Source organism: Strongylocentrotus purpuratus, unplaced genomic scaffold (genome assembly GCF_000002235.5).
Source record: "Strongylocentrotus purpuratus isolate Spur 01 unplaced genomic scaffold, Spur_5.0 spur5_scaffold_7, whole genome shotgun sequence".
Classification (NCBI taxonomy): Eukaryota; Metazoa; Echinodermata; class Echinoidea; order Camarodonta; family Strongylocentrotidae; genus Strongylocentrotus; species Strongylocentrotus purpuratus.
In genome coordinates this window covers 2,470,614-2,487,223 of record NW_022145613.1, presented here as the reverse complement: position 1 = coordinate 2,487,223, position 16,610 = coordinate 2,470,614, and the positions used below count along the sequence as shown (strand labels likewise).

At 39.2% G+C, this 16,610-nt stretch overlaps 1 protein-coding gene across 1 annotated transcript; it reads left to right on the top strand.

Annotated features, from left to right (window-relative positions):
* The first annotated feature begins 582 nt into the window (after positions 1-582).
* LOC593493 (serine/threonine-protein kinase Nek5) lies at positions 583-14,876 on the top strand. The gene is made up of 8 exons (XM_792965.4): positions 583-955; positions 1,961-2,092; positions 3,892-4,045; positions 9,969-10,106; positions 10,622-10,820; positions 11,071-11,904; positions 12,502-13,054; positions 13,671-14,876. The coding sequence occupies exons 1-8, from the start codon at positions 694-696 to the stop codon at positions 14,027-14,029; spliced, it is 2,631 nt and encodes an 876-aa protein (XP_798058.2). The 5' UTR covers positions 583-693; the 3' UTR covers positions 14,030-14,876.
* The last annotated feature ends 1,734 nt before the right edge of the window (positions 14,877-16,610 follow it).

Here is a 16,610-nt window from a genome sequence, read left to right as displayed (position 1 = left end):
ACTATAAAGCCGTTTGTATACGAGGCGTTAATATTTCCCTTCAAGGCCCTTCACGCAAATGCATACACAGGACAGGCCCAGGCGTAGTCTCTAATGGAACAGACGCAACGTCCTGACGCAGGGGCATAGTGCAAACTTTTGTTTAAAAATCGGCATCAACAGGGACTTTTCGATTTGCACTGGCAGTGCCTTAAAAGGACGTCATAGGTAGCAGTCCACTATGTCGACGTACAAATCGAAAAGTCTCTATTGAAGCTACGCAAGCCATTAAGAGGCCATTTTCGTAATGGAATCAAATCTAATGCACAAATCTTTGTTAAGTGCCTCGTTACAAATCATGTCATTCACCTGACATGAATAATTGTTTTTTGATAGTCAGAATGCGTATTGAATACATTAATCGTTGCTGGGTAGGACAAACACAATGGATTCTCCTACTTAACAACACGTCTTCTTTACGAGTGGAATACCTTAACTCAATTGAATACACATGTTACTGTTAATTCATGAACACTACATGACACAAAAGGTCTTTTCAGTTTTGTTGAGTAGGAATTTTTCAGGTCAACTACTCTTTGGATCTCGTCTTTATCGTTTTTCTGTCCCTTGACTAAAGGGAGATACCTCTTGCAAAGCCGATCGCGACTGCGACGCAGCATATCTAAAAGGCTAAAAGCCACAAGAAATATAAAGATGGAGAAATACTCGTACCAAAAGGTCTTAGGGATGGGGAATTTTGGGAAAGCATGGTTAGTACGATCACGAGAGAGTCGTCGACCTTATGTCATCAAGGAGATCAACGTGGTGTGCATGGGCGAGAAGGAGAGAGAAAGAGCTGTCAACGAGGTCGCTATTCTGGGCCGGTTGAGACACGTGAACATCATACGGTACCGGGAAGCTTTCGTTGCCGGGGGAGGCGGGATATTAGCTATCGTTATGGAGTATGGTGATGGAGGTATGTACTAAATTGGGTTTGTACTGGGGACTGACAACACAGTTTGGTCCATTGACGCCCATCTGTGGGTAAATCGGGGCAATTGGGGCAATTTACCACCGGGCCTACATGGGCACCAATTTTCAGGTGAGGATGGGGCGAGGCCTCCAGGGTGCACTCCAGCAAAGCATAGAGAGTCAATGCTAATGCGTATTGACCTCTAGCACTGCATACATGCTGTGAGGCAGGGACCTAGAAGTCTATACACAAATACACACACCACACAAAATCGCATAGACTGTACACAATCATGTCGATGCAGCTGTAAGCAAAGTTTGACACTAGACTTACAATTTGAATTTTTAAATTATTATTTTTAACATCGGTAAGTTAAAAAAAAATGTATTTTACTGCTATTTAGGTGTCATCAATTGTCACTAAAGTACCGATTTTGAGTGAAATCAGTTGAGTTTTGTACAGTGGTGTTTGAAATGTTGAGAATCAAAAGCACAACTTTTACTACACAGCCAGGATAGTGATGCTCCTATGTGTGCCAGGGTGCAAATCCTCCGTCTATCGATAACCCTTCTGAGTATAATAATACTGTCCTGAAACCTTTACTTATCTGCGAAAGGTCTGCATTTTTCCACAATTAATTAGTAAAGCATTTTCCATTTCATATCTAATTTGGCGAGAAATTGACAGATATTAAAAAGCTATGGACATTTTAAAGAAAATGTGACCTTATGAATGAAAAGTGGACTTATAATGAAAATAATAATAATAATAATAACAATAATAATGATACTAAAGATATAAGACTACGTAATTCAACTTAATAATAGTTGATGGGAAGTGTTTGTTTTAGTCCATTTGGTCTGGGCCCACGCTATACTGTTTGCCAAGATTTTCCTTATCATTTTAGTATATATATATATATATTTTTAAATGTTAACATATGCCGAGACCCGCTACATTGATTCATTTTCACATTTCTGACCAAAAATATTTTAATAATCATTGTAGGAGATTTGGCGAGGAAAATCGAGGAAGCCAAACTGTCGGGGCAGAGTATTAGTGCCCCTCAAATCCTGAACTGGTTTGTGCAACTCTGCCTCGCCCTCTACTATATGCATTCTGAGAAAGTCTTACATCGAGGTGAGTAGTTTTAACTTCAGTCATTTCATATTTCACTTTACTTCATGGAATATCATACAAAATAGAAAAAAACTGAAACCATACACATAATACAAACGTGACGAAAGGTGATATGATATTACATGTAAGAAACATCTTCAAACTTAGATGACACCACGTAATATTGAGAAGAAACATACAATATTTTATGAAATCCTGAAGTCATGACTTTGTGAGAAGAAATACAAGGTGATGAAATATGAAGAAATCTAGTTTTAAAATGCTATACTCCATAAATAGTCAGCTTTTTAATGTTGGAAAACGAAAATCTTTGTATACTTAGCATTACGTTTTGGCTGTACGAAAACCTTTATCTATAGGCTATATTTCGATAAAAATGATTCGTTTATCCCCTTTTTCTGGCACCACTTTATGTACTATGAATCATCATAGGGTCAACATGGCGCTGAAAAACACCGCCAAAAAAAAGGCCGCCGCACCCCCTGCTCCTTTCCCCCTTCTTTTTTAAAATGTGCAAATGAATGCCAAATTAGTGTAACAAATGAATTGCACGTATCACTAAGCTCTGTGCAGAAACGTGAAGCATATTACACTTTACGGCATAAAATTAGGCAATTTTTGATTTGTACGTATAGTCAATAACATAAAGGAAGTCACACGTAGCAGTCCACTATGTTGACGTGCAAATCGAAAAGTCGCTAATACTGCCGGGGGTTTTCCGCTTCACATCTGAACAAGCATTTAGATTCCATATTGGTGTTTCCTATTCATGTCCATTCAAATAAGCATTTAACCCGATGCCTATTGAGGACACGGCTCAATGTAAAACTCATAAATGTGCTCTAATTTCTTTGATACTGCCGCACATGGAGACCTAACTCTCTTTTACAAATTTTTGTTGACAGTTACTTTGCTTGAGAATTACTCGGGTCTGGCAAAACCGGAAGACCTAATGAATTATATTAGCATTACCATAACTATTATGACCATCTTGTTCTTGTATCTGGAGTGTTTGTAAATCAGAAGAACAAAAAACAATCATGAGAGCATGAATGTACAGTGGCATATCGTTTTTGGGGCACATGTTTTGTATTTACTTGAAATATAGATATTGATCTGTAATTAATGACAATTTCATAAAAGCTAGCGATGATATAAGCAGCTTTATATCACGCGCATGAACAACATTATTTATTTATAGACATACAGATAATGTGCCGCGTGATATAAAGCTTTAATAATAATGAAAGAAAATCAAAATTGGCAAAACGATCATGATATATGTTAATTTTTTTATGAAGGCTTAGTAAGTTAAGTTTCATACAATTCGAGCTGCACGTTTATCCCTCCCGCTCGACATTACTACCTTACCCCCCCCCCTTTCTCTCTCTCTCTCTCTCTCTCTTACTCTCTCTCTCTCTCTCTTTCTCTCTCTCTCTCTCTCTCTCTCTCTCTCTCTCTCTCTCTCTCTCTCTTTCTGTCTCTCTTTTCTCACTCCCCCTCTCTCTCCCCCTCTCTCTCCCTCTTTCTCTCATGCTCCGTTTCTTTCCCTACATTCCTATTATGCTATACAATATTCCAAGTCATATTTTGTTTTGGTTCTTCAGGCTTTGCTACTTAGTCTTGTATGTCGAACCAATCACTATGTGCAGAATTGGCAAACCGTTGTACTATCCGCCAAACTATTTAACCAGCACACAGATGGTGATGAATTAAATGCACCAAATACACACAAATTTAAGAAAAAAGGATATAATGAATTTCTCCTTCCTCTGTATTTCTTGATGGTTTCATGATAGACCTCAAGCCATCAAATCTGTTTCTAACATCGAAAGGCCTCATCAAGGTGGGTGACTTCGGAATCTCAAAGATGTTACAACATACTCTGGACCACGCCAGTACTACAATTGGGACTCCTTACTACCTATCACCAGAAATCTGCCAAAAACAACCGTATCCTTCCAATGAGATAATTCCTGTAATATTATGCCATTAAGATATGGAACCCTAAATGTAGTCTCAAACAAAATTTACCATTATTTAGTGTACAGTTGAGCATATAACTTAACATTTTTCATACAACATATTGCTTGTTTGAAGCATTTTTGTACATTTTACATGATTTTGTATCATTCGTGGTCTATCGCTCTTCAATAAATAACCTCGAAGCCCTAACTGGCAATAACTATAAACATTTTGTTTTTCTTCAACGTGTTTTACAACACTGCAGAACCTCTAAAAATAATTTGCTGTGATGCTGTCTCTATGACTATTGCGTTATTCGCCCCTTTTCCCTAGGATAAAAGAAGAAAAGAAAAATCTCATCTTATTATACAGTGCGTCCCAGAAAAAAACGAAACCGAGAGTTATCGATGTTTGATCATAACTTAATCACAATGATGATTAATAAATGACACATATTTGTAAAGCTTAGATCCTCCTCTTGCATTTGATGCAACTCATATGATGCATATTTCACGCATGAGTGATTAAAAATAATTTGAAGAGAAGGTACCAAAAATCATTTGGCGGGCGGTATCTGAATTTCAAAGAGAAAATCAAATTTTAGAAAATTCATTTGCTGCCCTTTCATATGACACCTCAATCAGGAAATATGAGCCGGGAATAACAAAGTTCTGTTTGTTTAAAGTGATGCTTGCATTTCAATAATTTGATTAAACGAACTCATTTTCATTGGCTGCCTGCCGTAGCATCAAACAGAGTTGACAAATGACTTAACTCCGTTTCGTTGACGATGAGCCATGCGTCAAGTCTTTTTGCGGAAGAACAGCCTTTGGCTGAAGTGGGTGCCGTACGTGCAAAAAAGAACTGAATCTTTCTCGTTCGGCGCCCGCAAAGGTTAAAAGGTGCTGATCTTCTTTTCTTCGAAAACCTGATAAATAATAATGACTACAACAAAGAGGTATCCTTAAGATACATAATCGATGAGATTCTGGATTGTACCCATCCTTTGCATGTATTCATGCATTTTACGATGACAGAATAACGACGTACACTTTACTCACTCCCTACGGACTTTTACATTCATTAATTCACATCCGCTATGTGCACGGTATCATGTTACCCATTATCCCTTCGTTATCTGACACGTTCAATTTCAATTCATGTATTTCGAATTAGTACATGACAACGTTGATTTGCCAATATTACTATAGATCTCAACAGCGTAGACTATAGAGTAAAGCCATAATTTGTTGTAAACCGTTGTCTTGGCAACGGTGTATCATACCGGGCGTTAAGGGGAAGGCTCTTTTGATAAGCAGAAATAATACTGGAGTCTTTTTTAATCGGTATTTGGTATGGATCCGTTTGATGGGCATGTACCATTTAAACTTTGCCTTTTCTTTTCTTTTACATTTTGTTTGGGATAATAATAATAATAATAATAACTTTTACTTATATAGCGCTTTTCATAAGACATTTATATCAAAGCGCTTTATAATATTGATACAATTAAAACTAAACAGAGTAATGACAAGAAAACAAATATGAAGTGAAATTATGAAAAATAAGATAACAAGGTAAGGTAACAATTTAAGAACTAGGTAACAATTTAAGAACTAGGTTGAGTATGCATTTTCCATTAGGTAGGTTTTAATTTTGATCTAAACAAAGTAATATCTGAGATGCAACGAATGGAGGCTGGGAGAGAATTCCATAAACGTGTAGCAGAGCATGAAAAGGACCTATCACCAAAGTATTTTGTTTTTGCTTTTTTAACGGTTAAGAGAGTTTGATTTGCAGAACGAAGGGGCCTATTGTGTGTGTATAATTGAATCAGTTCAGGGATCGCTCCTCTTTTGAAATGAGATTGATTATTCAGGCTTCAATCAGTTAATTTTGTCAGACATTTCTTCGTTAAAAATAGATAGAACAGGCCAAAGCAACAAGTTGCAACTCGATGCAGATGATATAGTGTTCATACGTCATAGCGGATGTATGCGTTAATGCTTTGGGATAGCGTTTAGGGGACACATGGAGGGGGAGCATGCATCATATTTGCCTATATTTCCCCCTTTTCCCCCTTTCCCTCTTTTCCACCTTTTCCCCCTTTTCACCCTTTTCTCCCTTCCCCCCTTTTCTCCCTTCCCCCCTTTTCTCCCTTCCCCCCTTTTCTCCCTTCCCCCCTTTCCCACCTTTCCCCCCTTTCCCCCCTTTCCCCCTGTCCCCCCCTTTCCCCCTTTTCCCCCTTTTCTCCCTTCCCCCCTTTTCTCCCTTCCCCCCTTTTCTCCCTTCCCCCTTTTCTCCCTTCCCCCTTTTCTCCCTTCCCCCCTTTCCCCCTTTCCCCCCTTTCCCTCTTTTCCACCTTTTCCCCCTTTTCACCCTTTTCTCCCTTCCCCCTTTTCTCCCTTCCCCCCTTTTCTCCCTTCCCCCCTTTTCTCCCTTCCCCCCTTTCCCACCTTTTCCCCCTTTCCCCCTTTCCCCCTTCCCCCCCCCTTTCCCCCTTTTCCCCCCTTTCCCCCTTTTCCCCCAACATGCCGTATATTCTTTGGTTTTGCGCTTGCCCAACAAAGCAGTATATCCGCCTTATTGTACCCTACTCGAACCGGGTTGGCGAAGCCCTTAATAATCAAAAGCTCAGAGGGTAAATAACACACACACAAACACACACACTCTCTTCTCACTATGTGTTCTCTCGCACTTCATCAAGTTAATATTACCGGCTACCACCCCGACTCAATTTGACACCTGTGCCGCCCCTCTACCCCCCCCCCCCCCCCAATGGCTGGACCCAATTTACGCCAGTTTTCGTGTAAGAGGTTTTTAGCAACACAATCGTAGCATAAGCTAGATTTTAACGATTTAGTTATAATTATTGTGTCTAGATACTATTCCCTGAAGTGTATCGTGTGACGATGACTTCATGCTAAAAATCAGAGTTTTAGAGTGCCCATCGCATGATCTCATTGTGAAGAGGATAAAGATTACATCGGTTGAATTTTGTTGGCTTTCCGCATATATTTACGAAAATGTAAAGGACAATTCTTTTAAAAATCGAAATGGTTTGATGATAATATATTCATAGTCAATTTATGTTACTCTTGTAACTCTGCACTCCTCCTGTGTCGTGTAAAATTCGGAATTAACAGGTATTACAGGGAAAAGGAAGAATGAAAGAAATGAAGAGAGCAACAGAGTGAGAGCAAAGTCAGAGATAGGAACAAGAGACATGCAAAGAGAGGGGTAGATCGAGATACAGAGAGATAAAGAGACACACCAGAGACAGTGATAGAAAGGGAGATAATAATTAACATCGTCAACGAGGGTGACTTAATCAACTCATGTATCATTGTAAGGTCAGGACTTATCTTCTTTCTACTCGACATCCTTTCACCTTTCCTTTTTTTGTCTTTTTCAAATCCACCCAAACACTTTTAATTCATTAATCTGTTATCGATCTCAGGACCCTGATAAAAATTGTGCTCTCGAGTGTAAATCTGTTGCGTGCGTAGATTTTGCCGCTCCCCAACGCGGTCGGTTGCACTTCAAGAAGACAAATGTAAGAACAAATATATCAAGTCAATAAACCTTTTTTGCTTATCTTAGCTGGCCATCTTGTTGACTCGTGTTATATGCTCCAGTTATAGTTCAACTAGAAATGGCATCCCCCATGACGGATTCTGACCTTCATGGAGAATAGCGATTTAATACCGAAGTACTCTCATGAACCTAATAATAATAATAATAATATCGAATATTTAGGAGCGCTAAAAACAATAAGTACCATAGCGCTTACAAATACAAATATATGTAAAGAGGACAAGAAAGTACAGTACAGGAAGTATATCACATAGATCATTGGGGGAAAAGGTAAATATAATCATATTGAATCTATCCTGTGTAATCCAATCTAATTTGTCTCTCATGATAAAGGGACTGAAGTCGAAGGAAACCACACCCCAAAGAATAAGTGCCTTCACGGGAGTGCTGATGGGGGGGGGGGGGGGGCAGTTGACCCCCCCCCCCAAGTAAACTTCAAACGTGGTTTATTTCTAATTCGATACCCAATGTAACTGAAATGACATGATTTTCCATTTTTTCTCACTTTTGCCCATTATGCCAGAGGCGGAACTCCCAGGGGGGGGGGGGGGATGGGGGGGGGGGGCACTGTGCCCCCACTTTTTCAGGTACCCCCAAAAGGTCCAGTTTTGTTTACAGACGACAAGTGCTCCTTTATATTTTCTAATAACTGTCCTTTTCCTGTCTGTCCATCTCTGGTGAGTACGTCTTTTCAGGCGCAAGAAGTGCCATTTTCACCTCTGATAATTGCCCTTTTTACATTGACACGCGCACTTTTTCATTTCTAATAATTGTCCTTTTCTCTTTTGATAAGTGCCTACTTTTCCTTTCTCCATAACATGCACCCCTAATTCAAGGCAACGGTACTTAGAGCACCTTTTCTTTAATTTTCCCTAGAGCTCGCTCGCTCGCTAATAATAATAATAATAATAATAATACATTTATATAGCGCAGCTTTTATACAAAATGTATTCAGCTGCGCTGGTTAAGAGCTCCTTTTTACTAAATCCTACAAAATAAGATCTCTCAATTGAACAAATAAGTTTTTAAATTGTATTTGAAAACATTGAGAGATGGAGTGCTTCGTATTTCTATTGGCAAGCTATTCCATAGTTTGGGGGCAGCAATAGCAAAAGCACGGTCCCCGAGAGTTACTTTAGTTTTGCCATGGGGAATCTGAACAATAATTTATTTGTGGAACTGCGCAGGCTACGACTGTTGAATGGACTTTGAGTTGAAGTAATTCTGTAATGTAGTTAGGAGCTACGCTCGCTCACATTTATAGATGTTATAATTATGTTACTTATAACGGAATTTGCCAGGCTTTCTTCTTTAGATTGTGCTTCTTTCTCATATAGGGTTTGTTTTCCGTCTTCTTTTTAAGATGTTATTTTTCGCACTGGGACCTCGCAAATCATAAAATGTTGGCTCGCTCGCTCGAAAATGAATATACAGACCATCACACCCAACTACAAAGTATCCTGTGCCACTTAAAGGAAGAAACACATATTATTGATGTTATCCCTGGTAGTGTAATCACAATCATGACGATGTAGGTAGGGGTGTATACCAATGTCTAAAAATGTTGTACTACATGATGTTTTTTTTAATGTTTCCCTTTGTAGGTGCCCCTTTTTCCAGAAAGTGCCCTTTTTGTTGATGCCCCCTTATTTTGGAAGACGCTCCGCCGCTCCTGCAGTGTGCTACTTGGTGGTGATGCGGATTTTGTTCTGACCCCAAAAAGGTTTTTGCTGAGTGTCGTATATGAGATGTATTCCTGCCCTTTGATATACAAATTCCTTACGAAAATGTGCAAGAGATATATAAATAAATAAAGATATTCTTGGCATGATGTGATGCCTTTTAGTATGAATTGGGCGCAGCCATTTTCTCGAAAATGTGACGTACCAGATGAAGTAGTAGATATATCATGCACAAAGCTTTAGTTGGAAAGACCTTTTAAATCAATATCAAAACCTTTACTTTACTGTTAAATTCATCTTTCAGCGCAAAACATGAAACTATGCACGCGGAGCATGGCTGAAACAAGACCAATAACAGAACAATGAAATCATGTAGTTCGCTTGCCTATCGATTGGACATGGTGGGAGTGAAAAGTCGATGAAACTTCCTGCATTTCCCAGAATAAAATCAGTTTTCCTTGACAATTATGCACGCGGAGCATGGCAGAAACAACACCAATAACAGAACAATGAAATCATGTAGTTCGCTTGCCTATCGATTGGATATGTTGAAAATGAAAAGTCGGTGAAACTTCCTGCATTTTCCAGAATAAAATGAGTCTTCCTTGACAATGTTTTTCATTTTCGATCAGATACAACCAGAAGAGCGACATGTGGGCAGCAGGTTGTATTCTCTATGAATTAGTCACTCTCACACGCCCCTTCGAAGGACATGCATTCCCAACCCTCATCATGCGTATTCTAAGGGGCTTGTATACTCCTATTCCAAGGTTTGTACCGTCTTATTTCATTCCAATTCAATTCAATTCAATTCATTTATTCTTTCATCGTCATATAAAAAATACATCAATAGGTAAAGTTATACAAATATCAATAGAGACTAAGGAAAGGGAAGTGTTCCATTCAGTTGTTGAAACTAGTCAATACATGCACTTAGCCGTCTAGATCGTGTTACCACACAGCATTTAGACTTTATATCCTCTTCCCTATCTTCTATTTCTAATTCGCATCTGAACGACAGAGGGGGTTTCTTCTTGTCGAGATATTTCAAAGTTGAACTATCCTCAAAGTTATATTTCACCATTTTGAGATTTTGGCAAATTAATGTACGTTGTAATGCAGTTGTTTGGGCAGAAGTGGGATGTTTCAATATGTACCCCCCCCCTTATGTCTCGCTGCACAAGCGAATATGGGAACAGACGATCTTCCCATTTATGTGGGAAAGGCTTAGAATATTCGTCAATTTTGTTCACACTGCTTCTCTGTAACCATGTTTTATTTCAAGGAACTACGGAACCGTCATTGAGGAGCTGGTGACAGTACTTCTATCTGTGAATCCCGGTATGCGACCATCAGCCCATGCCATTCTCACCTCACACAGTATGCGACCATTCGTCAAGGCTTTCACTGACCAGAGAGAACTCCTAGTTAACTCGCCCGCACCAAGTCCCGAGACAGTGTGTCAAACTCAATCCAAGAAATATGTAAGTCTAGAAAGAAGCTACATGTAGGATAGAGAAAATAAAGTCTTGCGAATCATTTCTTATTCAAATCAAATGTATATATAATTGTAACTAAATAATTGCTCTTTATTGGTCCTTGTTTCTCTCCGAACTCATTTCTGGAGACTTTAAACCAACAACAAAAATGCAGTATGTTTGCGAATTATATTTTTCAAGTTCCATGAACTGGTACTTTTATATTTTCATTTTTCTGCCTCTTTATTTTATTTAGGAAGACGAAGGTCTTTTTCAGGTTGTGTCTATGAACTCTCCTTACGCAATAACCCCACGATCTCAACGTCAAAACGCTTCGAGACGTGTCCGAAGGTTCCAAAAACCAGAGCCATGTTTTGACAATCCCAAAGGACAAAGCAGACAAATGAAACCAAGGACGGATTCTCCGATGGTTAAGGACAAGAGAAGGACTAGGGTCACAAAGAAATCAACGGAAGCGAAATCGAGAATCTTCCACCTCTACTCTGCAAGCGAACCAATCCATCTTGGCGATGCGCCCATGCCTTCTCACTATAGACCTGCAAGAGCTATGAGTCAACGGAAATCATCCAAGAAACCACAAACACCAGCAGCTCATCGCGAAGGGCGCATCTCTGACGGCGTCTCTAGATATGGAGCGTGTTGTCGACAAAACTCAAATGCTTCCATGGAAAAGTCTCGTAGAAAAGAACTAGATGCGACGCCCTCTACAGTATCCAGAAAAAGAAGGTCTTGCGCTCCAGCGATGGATGGAAGTGCGTATGAGTCTCATTATCATTCATCTGACATGTCATCTAAAATCCCATCCAAGAAACGTCGACAATCACTGCCTGAACGAGTGAAAGATTCTAAGTTACTCTCTCGGCTTCTCTCAAGTGAAAGCAGGACCTCGAAGCGACTTCATCCAAAGTTGAATGAGAAGGTCCTCCAGAAGCCTGAACCTCATCAAGAGCATCGAAAGTCTTCTAGACATATGCTGAAGGCGAAGACTGATAGGCGACAGAGTGAACCACCAACTACCAAAATTGAAGTGATGTCGACTCTGACCCCAAAGTTGAGAGAGAAACATAGGGTATTGTTTACAAAAAGCAGTTTTCTACAATCTAACTGTATAGTCTGTTTTTCTATACGTACAATTTGATAGAATCAGTGCTAAACAGTCGCAATTATTTTTAAAATCAACTCAAGGACAATTTCAATACCACATTGTACATCCCATACAAATCATGTTCGGACGTAATACGCCAATGTAATGTTCACATGATTCAAAAGGTGATGGTCTTTTGAAATTGCCTTTAGTTGATTTGTTAAAAGTCATTACAATCAAGTAGTAGGCAAAATAGAAAAGATATTTATTTTATGCTTCCAAATTCTTCTTCTTATTTTATCTCCGTTGGAGCCGGAAATCAGAAGTCAATTCATGCAGATAAATATAGTTAAAAAGGACTTCGACATGGATTTGTCTTGTATGTCAGGGCTTATTCCTGGGGAGATGAAAATTATATGAAAATGGGGACTAAGCGCAAAAACAAACAAAGATATACATATAATTATAGATATAATGAAGATAGATAGATAGATATAAAGATAATGGAAGATAAGGGAATGATCGACAGATTAACAAAATAATTTTTCAATACATTACATTTCCATTTTATTTGTTAATCAGGTCGGCAAAATCCCGAGAACAGCACCAGCGGCGGAGAACTCCCAGAGATCTAGAAAGGGATCGACTGCTCCAATAACTTGCCTCTTCCCCAAATCCGCTGAAACATCATCACGACCTCGCACACGGATCAAGCACGGGACATACACTCTCAACCTTCCAAATCTGTCCTCTGATGATAGACAGGCGCCCTCTAAGTGTGGCCAATGTGAATGTAGGCAAGGTAGACGGGCATCATCCAGGTCTAACTCCGATGCAGACATCATTCCCTTCCACAGAATCCAAGCCCAAACAGAGAGGAAACGAAACAGAAATGATGGAGAGGTTTCCGGTGATGGCATTTCATCCGAGCCATCTGGTAATTTTGATTCACCAAGTTCTTCATCGGTTGGAAACTTCAGGAGAAGGAACGCACTCCGACGACGGTCTCGTGAGTACGTTCGACAGAATAGTGACAACAAAAGAATTCGCCTGGGAGCTAAACCTGATGTGATTCCTCCCATTGAAGACGAAGTCTTTTTCGAACCTGCAGAAGAAGAACAAGGTGTTCATTTAGGTAATACATACGCTAAAATGGATGTTAAACTTTATTTCAGATTTTAGTATGGGTCTAGTTTACGATTATTATAGCCCGGAAGGTTCTTGGTAACCTTTTGCATTCCATAACCTAAAATGCAATTTCCCCTGTTGTGATATTGGTATAAGGTCCGGGAAACATTTCATAGCCTAAATTGTTGCCCGTTTCTTTACACCGCAATACAAAATGTGAAGGAATGATTAAAAGTTTTAGCTGTCTGTATTTACTTCCATGCCACGTACCTTCATATAGTTTTTTTGGTAAACAAATTGTAGCCTCATCGTTCCATTCTTTTCCTCAAATGCTCAACCAGTCATTAAAAACAGCAGTAAGATTCACCTTGTGCATTAAAAGGGAGATCATTATCAAATAATGAATACCTGGGGGGGGGGGGGGGGGTTAACAAAACTTGTCATCAGGGACGAATGACATCTTTTGTAATAAGCTACTGAAATCCTTAGTCCTGATTGATAATCATCAGATTTATTACTGATTTTTGTCATTTGTCATTGAAAAAAGGCTTTGTGAAACGATCCCCCTGAATCGTAATGTTTATCTTCACAAGATGTGAATGTGTTTTTGTTTAAACCTCAAGGTAGAACATTGGACCGCACTCGGACCGATGCTCTGGAGATGAAGCAAGACTTCGAGATTGCAGAGTTCCTTCACGCTGGCATGGAGAGGCCTGGTGAGCTGACCTCTGACCTGCGCGGGAAACTTGAACTCTTGCAGATGTACCTTGAGCGTCGCCTCGGCACAGAACGGTCCTCTGTGGCGTACAATATCCTCGCATCCGCATCCGGCAAGCAGCGACACACAAGCAGTGGACATTCTACCGATGGCACAAGCACGGAAGATGTTGTCAGGCTCGTGGCCGAGGTCCTAGGACCTGGTAAAATGAGCTACTTTCCTGTCCTCGTGGAAGTTGTCAACCTGAGTAACCGCTGCCATTGAACTGTAAAGCATATCACGTGATCTTAAGATCCACTCTGAATAAGATCACAAAGACTTCAATTTAGGACATTTTCAATAGCCATGCATGTAACTTTTTGAAATGTGTAAACATATTAACAATGGAATAATGTTATCATCGTAAGGAGATTTATATAGGCAATACATGCCATATAAATTGTCCTTGAACTGATTTCACGAAAGTCCTCGCCATCTTGTTTGTGGAGTTAGTTTTAAGATAAGGCAGTTCTACGTACATGTAACTATTTGTATTACTATTACACAAAGAATTAAGCACGATGAGTAGACCTTTACTTTTTTATCCTCATGAAGCATATAAATAATCTTTGACTTTCTTATATTTAAGCTCATTTCTCCATTTCGGAGCAGAAAAATATGAAATTTCGTTTGCCAGATGCAAATCCCAGACAATGTGTTCTTTGTACATAATTTACCGCAGTGTGCTTTCTGTATAGCGAGATTTCATCGGCTGCCGTACAGAAAATGAAAATTTCCACATGTGTCTTGTTTTTAATTTGCTATTTTGTTATCGTTTAATATATATTTTTATTCACCAAATACTTTGTCATAATCATGGATTTCAACGATGGCTTTGTCATTTTTATATTGTCTGAATTGAAGTTATGTTACTGATTTGGGGTGTTTTATAGTGCGTTTAATTGTTTCGACCCTCACTGTAGTTGATCTCAAAAGATATATGTGAAATGTTAATGATGTTATATATACCTTTATTGTTTTTTAATGTATCTCATATTTAGGTCCTGTGGGCCCTTTTTTATGGAATTTAAAATGTTTTTATCACAAATAAATACTCACTATTATATAAATAAACAACTTTTACGTCCGTTGTCGTATGTATATGTGATTACTGTCTGAACTTATAGGGTAAGCAAACATTGAGTAAGCTGAATATTATTCCTGAAATTCTAAGATTTCTGTTTTCGTACTGATAAGCTCTTAGTATTCTGTTGGCAAACTGTGGTTCGTAACTTTTTGTTTTCGATCACTTTTATGTCAGACTGAATACAGTGGTGTGCTTTAAGTTCCGACGCGCCCTCTTTCGACGAACAATAATCTCTAGTTGATCTGCGAAGTAGCATCAACCAACTCGATACAAAAAGACCGCCGCGGTTCTCGTTCGTGTGGACCCCATACGGTGTTACTCATTAGCTCTCCGGGGCGATCGTCCGTTGGCTTTCGCACTCGAGCAGCATCAGCTTAAAGTGCGTTCAATTAGCCGCCCAAGCTGACTTCCAGCTAGCCTAATCATTGGTCGCCTTTTCAGTTGACTACTTTGGATGCTGGTGGTGACGTCGAGTCTTTGGTCGTCTCGTTCAGCTTCAAGTGAGCAACCAGGTTAGACTGTAACTGGAATAACCATCCAGATCATCACTTAACCCGAGATTAAAACCTCAAGTCAGGTTTTGATGGGATGGTGTTGAGGAAGAAGCCGCCGTAATATTTCAGGAGTCTTCTGAAAAAGAAGGAATAGTATTATCTTCAGTGAAAGTGCTGCAGCCTTGGATGCTAATCTATCTTCGCTTGCTGTCTTCCTAAGACCATACTCCACGAGCCATTCTAGCTTCAACGTACAATTGATACATTCTCAATTACTAAAACACCCGACCTAACCTGGATGTGTAAATTAGGACCAATGGTCAGTTCACATCGTGATATCTACCGCAAGTCTTTAAAGCCATAGTCGATAATCAATACCAAATGTGAAGGGATTTTGATATTAGATTGTCGTCAGTCTCAGTTCTCCTACTTTGTCGGCAGGTCAGCTTGGGACTTCATTGTAATTTTCGACATTGTTCTCCTCTTCACAACAGTTTAGCATCGCATTGTTAAAGAAAAGGAACTTTCTTCGCGGGATACTTTATGGACAAGCTGTAGGCGCTTTCTTGTTTACGAAACAGTAAGTTTATAATTCAGACCAAATATATCAAGAGATATAATATCATAATAAACCAATACTCTTTGTACATATTTCATTTGTTCACTGACGTTTAGTAAAACATCGATGTTGCAACTTTTTTTCTCATACACTGTTATCATATTTTGAGACGGCGTCAGTTCAAATTGAATAGCCTTTCATAGAGAACAGTTTAGTAATGAATAGGTAAGCTTACCCATGGTGTATTTTGAATGTTCAAAATAGAACGATCTTCGGTTTTCTTGTCAAACGAGGACGACAAAACTTGTATGCATGTTGGTCATGTTAAAGATGGTGCGACTCGGAATGAATTAATGTTATCTTCGTGTCTTCTGTGTGGCATAGACCCTCCAGAGAGCTCGAAATAGCTGTGCAATGACGTTTAAACACCGTTAATTGAATCAGTCAAGAATAGATCAACAACTGTTTGGTGCTATTTGAATGCAAAGTAATTATGCGAGATACGTGAGCGTCGCATTTAAACGATGTAGGCATATGATAAAATTCTGCTGTAGAATGTTAGTTTCTTCAATTCATTACTACTGCTTATAATCACATTTAAATGCGATGGTTGCATAATTACATATAAAACTATATTCTATTTTTAATTCATTTTGCAGTTAGGTG